At 43.6% G+C, this 12,479-nt stretch overlaps 1 protein-coding gene across 1 annotated transcript in view; it reads left to right on the top strand.

Moving 5' to 3' along the window:
- Positions 1 to 216: 216 nt before the first annotated feature.
- The window catches only part of DHRS12 (dehydrogenase/reductase (SDR family) member 12), a gene marked incomplete at its 5' end in the record, with an annotated part of 27,903 nt that continues 15,640 nt past the window's right edge, over positions 217 to 12,479 (top strand). The window contains 4 exons of the mRNA XM_010141357.1: positions 217 to 350; positions 4,130 to 4,212; positions 10,957 to 11,049; positions 12,261 to 12,342. Of these exons, the coding sequence (XP_010139659.1) occupies positions 217 to 350; positions 4,130 to 4,212; positions 10,957 to 11,049; positions 12,261 to 12,342 (392 nt within the window). The remainder of the gene's footprint in view (positions 351 to 4,129; positions 4,213 to 10,956; positions 11,050 to 12,260; positions 12,343 to 12,479) is intronic.

The raw sequence follows: 12,479 nt of genomic DNA, 5'->3' as shown, positions 1-12,479 counted from the left end.
TGGGCCAGCCCCGAGCGTTCAAGTTTGGGCTCTGTGGCTTGTTGCGGGAAAAGACCTTGAGCTGTTGCTGTATCACTTGTTGAAGTGTCACTGGCACTATTCGTGGCCTGTCCCACGAGTACAGAAAGTTACGGGTGTTTAGGGTGAGCTGAGCTGTGAGGGGAGAGCGCTCTTCAACCCCTGTGTTTTTTTTAAGGGTGTCTCTGGTTTATTCAGGAGCGGCTATGAGTCTGCCTCCAAGCACTTCAATCCAGCCGATGTGGAGGTGGACGTGTCTGGAAGATCCTTTCTGGTCACCGGTGCTAACAGCGGCATTGGCAAGGCCACAGCCAAAGAGATAGCGAGGAGAGGTGAGCTGGGCTGTGATGAGGAGCCCTGAGAGGTTGTTACATGTAAGACGGAGGGTAGCACCTCTGATCTTTCAGTGCAAACGCAGTGACACAGCTTCCTGGGATGAGAGGTCAGGTGTGTTATTTTACAGGGCTTTTAGTGTGGCTTAGTGGTTTAAGCATTATTAGTGATGTGAAAACTGGAGTAATGGAACAAAATTATGCAGAAGTTCTGCAAAATGTTTCTTGAGTTCATGTTTACCAAAACTATTTGTGTTATAGTGGCATCTAAGGATGCTAGTGATAGATCAAGCTCTGTTTAAGGCTGATTCTGTACAACCAGCAGCTTGGCTGAATTTGAACTGTTTTGAAAAACTTACAAATGTATCATGGTGAAAGAAAACAATTGGCTTTGCTAAGCTGAGATGGGAGAGTGTAAAACAAGCAACATAGTTGTGCTTGATCTTAATGATAATAACCTGGTGCTCATGTCCTTCAATCGCTTACATGCAACCATTTTTTTCTGTTGCTCTCTCTCTAAGCCAGGAGATGGTATGCACTGGAACTAGCCACTGTTGAAGGATAAACTTAATCTCTTTCAGAGTTGAGAAAATAATTCCTGTTGTGCAAGAGTGATAGGAGTTTTGGCAAGTAGAATAAATGGGAGGAGCTTGTGGGTCTTCTCTCTGCTTTCTTAGGTTTCATAACTGTCTTATGAAGAAAAGTGGTGACTCAGTTGCATTAAACTAATTCAAAATTATTAGCATCAAAGACCCTTTGGGTTAAAGATCCCTGTCAGTGCCAGTACGTGATTGATTTCAGGTTCCCACTACTGCTACTATGCATAATAGCCTTATGGAAGTATTGGTTTGTCTGGTGACTGTTTTGCTCATAATAGGATATGCCTGCCAGCTTTTGCAAGCTGTTAAGCTGACTGAATCTGCATAGGATTTGGTCACCATGTCTAGTATTTGGAGCCCAAAGAATAACCTTGGGCTCAGACTGCTTGTCTGATACCTTGAGTAGGCATTGCTGAACATACAAAGTTAAAAGCAGTGTCTTCCTATCCTATCCTTGCACATGTTGCTCTGAAACTCGATGTCAGCTTTTGAGGCTTTGGCTTCTAGTTGCATCTCTTTAGGCACACCATGACAAGAAAATAATGAATTCGGACTCAGCAAAAAAATAGCCAAGCTATGTTGGTTTTACCTACAATCACTTCAAATATTTGTAAATAATGATGGTCTTGAGTACAATTTCTTTAGCCTGAGTTCAGCTTTTTTTTCTGAATCAATGTCTTAAGGGTATTGCAGATTTGGGCTTTCTTGTATGTCTTGTGAACTGCTTCCAAACTTCCAGTCTGACACGGTCTTCTCCCAACCACCCTGACAATTCCCGTGTGTTCTTTCAGTTCAAATAACTTCATCTTTACCATGGAAAATATATTTAAATCCCTTTCCTAGCCCATAGGTCACATCAAAACTTCCCTCTCAACAGCAAGAAAGAAGTTCAAATTCAAACCCCTTAAAACCCACCTGTTGTCTTTGAATGTTTCCCACTGTAGACTCTTAAGAATGTTCCTGATGAGCTGGGAGGCCACGTACTTCTTCCATGTGTGCAATTTGTGCTGTCCCCTTTGTTTTGGGAAGAACAACTTAAACATCTGCAAATGCACATCCTAAACTGCCTTAAGATTTGTAATTAAAGCCCTCCTTTGCAGTGAAGCTTGCAGGCACTGTGAGAGTGGCCAAAGAGGCGAGCATTGGTCACTGCCCCTTCTGCCTGCCTCTTCTCCCACTCATTAAATCTCTTCTCCCACTCATTAAATCTCTTCTCCCACTCATTAAATCTCTTCTCCCACTCATTAAATCTCTTCTCCCTGTGGCAAAGGCTGTCTTTCATTCTGATCTGTACATTTTCAGTGCCTCTCTCTGTATGGTGCCTTTTGTGCATGGTAAGTGTGTAACACAACTGAAGATGAAACTGTATTAAACTGGTTGGTGTCATTTGTACGATAATCCCAGATGCGGGAGTTTCCCACTGCTGCCTGCAGTTATGTCCTTGGTAAAAGTAACCCAGCCAGCTCTGGCAGTGCAGTGGAGGAATTGGACCCTGTTAGAAAGTTTCAGAAGAACCTTGAGGCTTGTTGCCTGCATCAGTCACATTACAAGTATACTTGCTGTAGTGGTGCTCAGTGGAAAAACCTCTCTCATAGACAGAAAATTTCATTGTCAGACCCTGCACTGGGATGGGCAGTGTGTGACTGCCCTATCCTTAGGACAGACTTGGTATCCTGCATTTGGGTTCTGGGCACTAGAAAGTGACCCGGCACCATTGTTTCTATTATCAATCTGTTGGGATTACATTGCTTGAGCCTTTTAATGATGAGCTGCTAGCAACCCCTAAAACCTTTAACAATAGGTAAAAGTAAGGAGTGCAGGTATTTCTGTCACTAACGCATTACTTGTAGCGATTAGAGACTATAAAGCATAAAAATAAAGAACTTTGACTACCTGTACTTTGATATGGCTGTACGAGGTCATGACAAGTATCCAGGCTTTGAGAGGACCTTTGCCTCACATATTCCTTTCATAGACAAGTTGGTTGGAAGAGACCTCTAGAGGTCATCTTGTCCCCTATCCTACTTGAAGCAAGACTGTTGCCAGCACTAAATAGAACCAGCCGTTGCTTTGTCTCGATGGATCTTTAAACCTGCAAGGATGGAAATTACACATCGTCTTGGGATAGCCTGATCTATTTAGAAGAAAACAAGTTAAAACTTTTTTCCTGGTGCCTGACCTGAGCCTCCTAAGCTGCAATTTGTGGCCACGGTCCTTGTCATATCTCCCACTGCTGACAAGAATTCTGATATTTGGCATTTTTATTTTCTTTTCACAGAGCAATTCCAGTCTCTTGTGGTGTTCAAGACCTTTACTGAACTTATTCTAAGGCATGTGTTAAAAAAATAATTTACAATACAGATGCCTTAGCTTCAATTTCCAGTGTAGCTCTGGTATTCTACCAACACTAAACATGATGTGCAGGCTTGAGAGCAAATAGTCTGAGCAGACAGTACCTAGAGTGCAGTGGCCTTTTCCATACATGCAGCCTTGAGCGAGGACCCTCTTAACAACATGATACCTTCTCCTTCCTTCCTGCCTTCATAGGGTCCAGAGCCAAGCAGAAATCTTCCAGCTTTCTAATTATATCTGCCCTTTCTGTCCTAAACCTTTTGATTGAAGGACCTTTACCTCTGTCTTTTGACAGACCGTGTTGGGATTCCTGGTGTGTCTGGTCTGCCTGGTGACACTGCAGGGTCAGTGCCTTTTGGGGGGAGTTTGTCCCTGAGAATGGCTCAAGGCTGACAGACCTGGGACTGCTATGGGGTATTATGGCCCTAAGCAGCTCCCTGCTCCCAAATCATCAGCAAATGTCATGGCAGCCCTGAGAGCTCTGCCGACCTGAGCTTCAGCAACAGTGATGAAAAGCTGCTGCTCATCTCTTGGCAGCAGAGAAGTGGGACTGTTGGCTATGCACAGCTCAGGAATGTTCTGCCTGCTGGGAAGCTCCTGTGGTATTTTGGTGACCATCTGACCAGTATTTCCACTGCTACTGGAGGCTATAGATCTCCCACAAACTAGAGTGACTGTCAGGGTTTTCTGTTTCATTTGGATTGTATCAAAAACTAACCCCAAACAAGAATCGCAAACGGCACATCCCTTCCTGGCCCTCCCTCTTTGCTGCTGCCTCCCCCACACCCAGTTAGCAGTTGGTGATCGGATGTGTCTGTTGCCCACCAGGTGGCACGGTCCATCTGCTTTGCCGGAATAAGGAGCGGGCTGAGGTCGCCAAAGAAGAAATAGTGACAGAAACAGGCAATCACGTGAGTTCCTTTTCAGTCTTTTGTTTACTCTTAGAAAGATTGTTAATATTAAAGACCTCGGAAGCCTTGAGAGGTTCTGTTTTCCCATTTTGCTGTCGTGTTTTTAATAGTATTTTCATACAGACATGGAAACATCTAGTAGTTTATCATCCATATAGTTTGAAGTGATTTGATTTCACTTCTGTGATTAATAACATCACCAGTAGCATGTCATTTTATTTAATGTTTGTTGATACGTTTTGCAATGTCCTACTTACTATTCCTAACTCTGTGGCTGAGGCTTTTAAAAGTTAATGCATTGCAACACTCTTGCAACAACATTTACAAGTTTACAGCATTGGAGTTGAAGGTTTTATGTGTCTGAATAACACGGCTTTGATTTGCTAAGCTTGACTGCTCTGTGAAGTCCTGAGTGTGGTCTTAGTTCCATGCTCTATGTGCTTTTCCCTCTCATTTTCTTATAATGTCTCTTCCTTACTTCCTCCCTTCTGCTGCATAATCTTTTTGGTTCTGCATGTATCACTTCAGTATACCCCTGTAGCTGTCACTGTTGCTTTTGCTAATTATTCAGGAGGGTGTGCTTGTGGAGAAGTGCAGTCGTCTTTCTATCTTGGTGTACTGTTTTTGGCTGGGATAGAGTTAATTTTCTTCGTAGCAGCTCCTATGGTGCTGTGTTTTGGATTTGTGACCAAATAGTGTTGACAATCCATGTTTTAGTTATTGCTGAATAGTGTTCACGCAGCATCAGGTCCTTTTCTGGCTCTCATGCTGCCCCACCAATGGGCAGGCTGGGCATGCTCAAGAAGTTGTGAGGGGATGCACTGGGACAGCTGACACCAGCTGACCAAAGGAATATCCCATACCATGTGATGTCATGCTCAGCAATAAAAGCTGAGGGAAGAAGGAGGAAGTTACTGTGTTTGGCTTTTCAAATCATGGTTGCATGTGATGAAGCTCTGCTTTCTTTGGGGTTGTTAAACATCTGCCTGACAGTGGGAAGTAGTGAATGAATTCCTTATTTTGCTTTGTTTGCACACACAGCTCTGCTTTATACTTTAGTAAGTATTAAAGTGTCTTTATCTCAAGCCACAAGTTTTGTCTGTTTTACCCTTCTGATTCTCTCCTCCATCCCACTGTGAGGGGAGTGAGCGGCTGGTTGTATGGGGCTTAACTGCCTACTAGGGTTTAACCAGAGAGCTATCTTCATTTTAAATAGTGACTTGGCTCTTGAACACAGTATTTTGATTCCAGTAATAGTTTTTAATGTGGATCGAAAGTTCTGAAGACTTTTTATGGTTAGAAATACCATATTGGATGAATTTCTGCTCTTTGGTTTCAGCTCCCTGGTGTAACACAACCAGCATTACACTTCAGTTCTTTAATGGAGGTGAATCAGATCAGTCCTTATGTTGAAATAAATGCTTTCCAGCTGTCTGTAACCGGGCAATCCCACGGCTGTAGTAAGACCAGTGATTATCTGCGTTACCTCCTTTTCTAACTGCAGTCAGACAGCTTGGGAAGAGGGGTGAGTTTAATGACCTTCGAAGGTTTCTTCACGTTCTGTTTTCTGTCATTTGGTGGAAAAAACAAATGCTTGAGGCAAAAAATATTCTTCCTCTAAAAGTAGCACAGTTAATGCTTTCCCACTTCTCGGTGGGTTGCAAACCTGTAGTTTCTCTACTCGTGAAAGGCTGTGAGGGCACTGCAGAACTTGTTTGTGATCCTGGAACTGGGCATCCCTATGGAAAGCAGCATTCAGTGGAGTGTTAAATGAGCTGTATAAGAGGCCCCGAGGGACATGTCAGTGCACTGGGAAGAGTCATTTTAATAAGGAATCCACAGGAACATCCTTCTTTATAAGTACTCATTCAGAAGCAGTCCAGGGAGATAACAGAATGCTTTGTCTGCAACTTGACAAGCTGTATCCAGACTTAACTTGCTTTTCCTGATCATTTGGACAGAGATCCTGTTGTAGTATACACCAGAGGTATTTCCCACCATGTTCCACAGCAACACATGCTGAGTTCAGTGCTGAAATGGCGTTATTATTTGAAAAGCACATCAACCTAGACCTGGAAACAGGGAGGTTCTCCTAATCTGTTAAAGTCATGGAGATTAGTTCTCACTTTGAAAATGGCTTTGTGACCATGGAGAACATTTATAGGGAACAGGCCTGTGGGTCTTTTTTCTGAGCCAGTGTGACAGTCTTCAGCAGATAAGTGTTGGTCTAGATCTTTTTCAGTTTCTGAAATCCCTTGTAATATTGAACATCTGCTCAAAAAACTATAGATCTTCTGTACCATAGGTAAAGATAGTAGCTTTTAGAGAGACAACCAGTAAGAAACAGCAGACCAGTGTCAAGTTTTTGGTCAGAAATGAACATTAGGATGAGAAAATTCTGTCCTGACTCAACTAAGGTGCTGAAATCCTATGGCTGAAGAGAAAACGTCATGTCTTTCTTTTATTCAGGGGAGCAAAATTGTAGGCAGGGAATAATGCCTTATTTTCTCAGCTTCTTCACTTGTTTCATTTACTTGTGTAACGAGTATTTAAAGAAACACCTTGGAAAGACAGGACACTCTTTAATGATTATTTGTTATTTTGCATCAGAACACATCCTCTGCATAATTATTTTAAAACTGCCTTTTCCTGGTACACATCATAAGACTGTAGTGTGTCTTTGAGACTAAGTGCTACCTAGGAGAGGAGTAGGAGTTGACATGCCTTTTGTATGCTGATGAATACCACTGCGCTTGTACTAGGTAGAACACAAATCTGCAAAAAGCAAGAGAATTGCCTGTAACAAGCAGTAAAATGTTTTTGATGTTTTGGAGAGAGGAAATATTTCTAGCTTTACTGGTTTAGAAAATAACTTTGCTCTGTCAATCTTTTCCGAACACAAATCTGCAAAAAGCAAGAGAATTGCCTGTAACAAGCAGTAAAATGTTTTTGATGTTTTGGAGAGAGGAAATATTTCTAGCTTTACTGGTTTAGAAAATAACTTTGCTCTGTCAAGCTTTTCCTTTTTTTTTTTCTTATCCTATTGTATCCACATTCCTGACCATAGTGTTTCAAAACATTGCAAGACTGTTGCGACATGGGCTAGCAAGGGCTTAGCAATAAATGCAGCAGTTAGTATGGAAGGGAGTTCAGAAGGCACCCAGCACTCTGAGACAGCTGGTGTGGCTGCAGTGATGCACCTGATAGTGAATTTTCCTGCCCTGGTTGGAGCAACTGTGCCAGGCATGTGGGAGGCTGGCCCTGACAGAGCTCCAGAGGAATGATGTGGCAGATGGTGGGTTACAGGGAGTACCTGGTGCTTTTCCCTGAGCCTGGGGCAGAGCATGATGGTGGCCTTGTCCATTGGGTTCTGTTGTGATGAAGGTGCTGGGCTGCCAGGTGAAGTAACGGCAGGAGACAAGGAGGCTGCATAGCCATAGGGAACAGAAACAGGAGATCGACAGGGTCTTTGCAGAGAGTAGAAGAGCACAAACTCCACATCCTGTGGAAGGAGGGGCAGCTGGAAGTTGTGTTCCAATGAGTGGTGGCTAGAGACTAGAAGACATGGAGGAATGGAAGCTTGTGACTACTAGCAACAGAAGGCAGGCTCGTTCTCTAACTACAGATGTGCTTTTATAGGATAGGTGTAGCACCATGGTAACAGATGAGGAAGAACAAGCTCTGTCAGGGGAGGTGTTAGAGACAGATGAGCCTGAACCATTGTTGGCACTGGAGGAAGCAGTGGGAGATAATGCCTGGAGGCCTCTTTCTGTGGGGGATGGAGACAGCCATCTGCAGTCTTGGCTTGATGTCTTGAGAGGTTTGTCTCTTGCTGGGGACCCAGAGTCAGGGTATTGAGGAGTATCTGCTGAGGCTTATCTGGACCTTGGACTAGTACCTTTTGTTGCCCAACCACATGGGCACCCATGATATTGTGAGGGGTGACCTTGAGCTCATCAAGAGTGCTTACAGAGGATAGAGAGCATGGGAGCCCAAGTAGTGGTCTCCTAAATCTTTCCAGTGAAAGGGAAGGCCTGGGTAGGAGCATATGCACTCTGCAGGCCAACACCTGAATGTGCAGCTGGTGTCACTTTGGTTTTGTCATTTCGACTTTGGCCTTTATGACCTCTTTGACCTTCTCAGAGAAATTACTTCTCTGAGCGTTACTGAGCAGGAATTGCAAAGTGGAACAGCAGTATCTTTGCCAACAGGTTTGCTAAGCTAGTGAGGAGGGCTTTAAAAATGTTTCATTGGTGGATAGTGACCAAACCCAGAAGAATGGTGAAGTCATAGGGACAGCAAAATAGAGGAGGGTCTCACAGTTTTCATGTAAAAGCAACATGACTGGAAGCCCATCTCAGATGCCTGTGCATGAATAAACATAGCATAGGAAACACAGCAATCCGTGCATGATTGCAGAGCTGTGACCTCACTGGGGTTAGTGAGATATGGTTGACATGACTAGAGTGCTGGAATGAGTGTAACTGCCCTTTTAGAAAGGCAAGCTGGGAAGACAAGAAGGAGGAGTTGTGCTCTGAGCAGAGTAGTGTCTTGAATGCATGGAGCTTTGCTCATGAGTAATGAGCCAGTTGAGAGCTTATGCGTAAGGTTATGGGCTTATGGGTCAGATCATTGTGGATGGTGGACATTTGCTACAGACTGCTTGATGAAGTAGAGGAAGGAGGAAGGAGAGGGCTAGCAAAGCCCCATGATCAGAGGTGCTGGTACTCATGGAGCAACTGAATCACCCCATTACTGGCTGCAACATTGCAGGGCACAATCCAGGGGGTTTCTAGATACCATCAAGGACAAATTTATTATGAGAGTGTTGGACAAGCCAGACTTTAGATCAAGACAGGTGAGAAGGATGAGTAGTAGAATTACAATCTTTGGTTTTAGGAAAGCAGATTTTCTTTTTTGTGGACTTGATTGGCAGGATTATATGGGAGACGGCTATGGAGAACAAAAGGCCTTGGGAAAGCTGGTTGATCTTCAAGGGAAACCTCCTCAAAGTGGGAGGTGTCTCTTGTTAGCTGGAAAAAGGCAAACCACTCCTTTTTTAAAAAGGCTTGCAGGACCTGGGGAACTACAGGCTGGTCAGCCTCACCTTGCTCCCCAGGAAAACTATGGATCCAGTCTTTATAGAAGCCATGAAAGACAGGATGGTGATTGGGGGGTGGGAAAAGTGTGAATTTATGAAATACAAACCTGGCCTGACTGTCCCTATCACTCCCTTTGGTGAGATAACTCAGCTTATAGATGAGAGAAGAGCCGTGCCAGCTGCTTCCTTTGACTTTGCCAAGGCTTTTTACATGGTCTGCCTTGTAGCCATTTTAGAGAGGTGTGGTTTGAAGTGGCAGATGACAAGCTGAGAGAAAATCTGACTGGAACATTTGGCTCAGAAAGTAGCAATCAATAGTACAGAGCCGATCTGTTAACAATTTCTAGTGACATTCCCCATGAGTCAATACAAGAGCAAAAGTGTTTAACATCTCTTTTAACAACTTTGGTGATGGAGTGAAGTGGGATCTTTGTCAGATTGCAGATGATCTCCCATGGGGGCAGGGGAGCTGGAGACCAGGATTGCTATTCAGAGGGATTTAACAGATGAGAAACAGGCTGACATAAATCTCATTAAGTTCACCTAGAGCATCTTGCTGTGGGATGGAGTAAGCCCATGGAGCAGTACAGACTGGGACTAGCTGGCTAGGAAGCAGGAAAGGACCTGGGGGTGACAAGTTGTACCCGAGTGAGCAATATGCTCTAGGGCAAGGAAAACCAACAACAGCCCAGGCTATATGACCATGAGTGCAGTCAGCAGGCTGAGGGAAGTGCATCTTCCTCTCTGTTAAGCCTTTGTAAGACCACAGCAGGATTCCTGTGCCCAGTTTTGGGCTCCCCAGGATAAGGAAGTCATCAGCGTCCTGGAGCAAGTTCAGTGGAGGGCCATCAAGGTGACTAGAGAGATGGGACATGTGATTTGCAAGGAGAGGCTGAGAGGCTTGGTTTTGCTTGGTGTTATGAAGAGAAAGCTGAGATGGGTCATGTTGTCGTCTACAGCCGTGTGATGGCAGGATGTAGGGAAGGTAGTACCATGATTCTCTTGGAGATCTGCAGTGAAAAGACTAGAGGCAGCAGACACAGATTATAACAGGGAATAATTCTGACTAGATAGGAGGCAAGTTTTTTTTTCACTCGGAGGATGGTCAAACACTGGAGCAGGGTGCTCAGAGAGGCTGGTGACTCTCTACCCCTGGAGAGCGTGATCTCAGTTACCTGCCTTGAGATGGCAGTGGGACCAAGCAGCCTCCAGAGGTGTCTTTCAACCTAAATTATTCTCTAATGCTGTGACCTTGAGCATGGCTTTGAAGAGTTGCTTTCAGCTAAAGAGGAAGCTGTTGTATGGTTTAAACAGAAGTTTTGCAAACTTTGCAGTATTTTTGTAGGTCTCTGCTATGCCTGACTGTCTGTTACATCTGTTTGTCTAAGTAGGGTTCTCTTTTAATAAATTTGGCATTAAAAAGCTATGGCTCGGAAGCAACTAAATCGAGTGACTAAGCATGTTTTAAGGACTAGAATTAGATTTCCCTGTTGTGCATGCTAATCTAAGTGTTTTAGTTGTGTTCTGGAGCTAGTATTTTTTCATACTGCTTAAATACCTTTTCACCTAGACAGGCCTCAACAGTGAATGGAGTCTTTTCGCTGTCTCTGCTGATTGTAATGAATTTTTTCTTTTTCATTTAGAATATCTTCTTGCATATTGTGGATATATCTAATCCCAAGGAAATTTGGAAATTTGCTGAAAAATTCAAAAATGAACATAAATTAAATGTGTTGGTAAGTTTGCATACTTAAATCATATGTCTGTCTTTGGAGTGCATAGCCTACAAAATTGTCCAACAGGTAGTGTAGATTTCACAACTTGTCCCGCAATGCTCTGCTTAACTTTCTGTAAATGTTTTTGCAGTAGTCTCTGTGGTCTGTTCGCTCTTGCCCATTCTCAGTTCACTTACATAGGTATGCTGCAAAAAACAGAGAAAAGCAGTAAATTTTTAGCCAAATCTTTTTTTGCCACATGTTTTCTGTTTGACTTTGTCCCTCTTAAAGTTAGTCCTTCTTGAAGATTAAATTTTTTCTTGAAAGTCTCGTTAGAGCTGTCCAAATCAGAGCCAGGGAGAGAGCAAACAGCTAAGCATCGTGGCTGGTAAGGGGGTCTGCATTTACCCCTTTATTTAGCAGTGAAAATTTGTACTTAAACTGAGGCACCTGGAACAGTTGTTTTGGTGATTACTAGATGAGGAAAGTCTGACAGAACTGGGAAAATGTTTTTGGGGGAGTGGCAGTGAAATGTGCGGGAAAGGATATAGTGGCAGATCTCATTTTGAGGTGGGAAACAAAAGCTCGACCTTCCTCTGGAAGGTAGGGCGGAGAAGGAAATGTGTCTGAGAAAATGCTAGCTGCACACAGCATGGAAGCTTCTGACTGTTCATTACTTACAGTGCATCCACGCTGTGTGGTGCAGTGCTGCTCTAGCAATGTGTGAGGGTGTGCATCCTGTGCAGGATGACCAGGCATAGAGAAAAGCTGGGGTATTTGCAACCAGGGCACAAAGTCAGTGTGAAGCACTTCTGCTGGTTTAGCTCTGCCCTTCTCAGGATTAACCAGGATGCAGCAACCTGCAGACCTGGCTCATCTGCCAAGTTTGGAGCAAATTTTTTTTTATTTGCTGAGGGTGGGAATTAATGTGAGCCCTTCTGCTGCATGTTGCACAGCTTCCCATAGTGAATTTTCCCCTGACAGAGAATACATCACCACATGGTATGGATGATACATCTGTGGGAGTCATTTCTCCAAAGATCCTTTTTGTGAAAAACCTTTATGATGAGCAACAGAGTAATGTGACTTGGAATAGCATGATTTATTGAAACAGTTTGTAGCTTTGTGCTGCAATGTCAGAAGGCAGCAAACTAACATGGACTGGTTGTAGGTGTGGTTTTGTTTGTAGATGTTTGTGTAGATTATTTTTGTTTACAGGAGTTGTCTTACAGATCAACAATGCAGGGTGTATGGTGAATAACAGAGAATTAACTGAAGACGGACTTGAAAAAAACTTTGCAACAAACACCCTGGGTGAGTATTGAAGGCTTAGTTCTGAAATACTTATTTTGGTTACAGAAGTGCATTGTTTTTTACAGCTGGGTTCATGAGATCTGTGCTCCTGCTCAATTCACTATTGCTACGCCAGGGAAGGAGCAGGAAAGGGAAAG

The sequence above is a fragment of the Buceros rhinoceros genome, unplaced genomic scaffold (assembly GCF_000710305.1).
Source record: "Buceros rhinoceros silvestris isolate BGI_N320 unplaced genomic scaffold, ASM71030v1 scaffold1878, whole genome shotgun sequence".
NCBI lineage: Eukaryota > Metazoa > Chordata > Aves > Bucerotiformes > Bucerotidae > Buceros > Buceros rhinoceros.
This window is presented reverse-complemented; position numbering and strand designations above follow the sequence as displayed.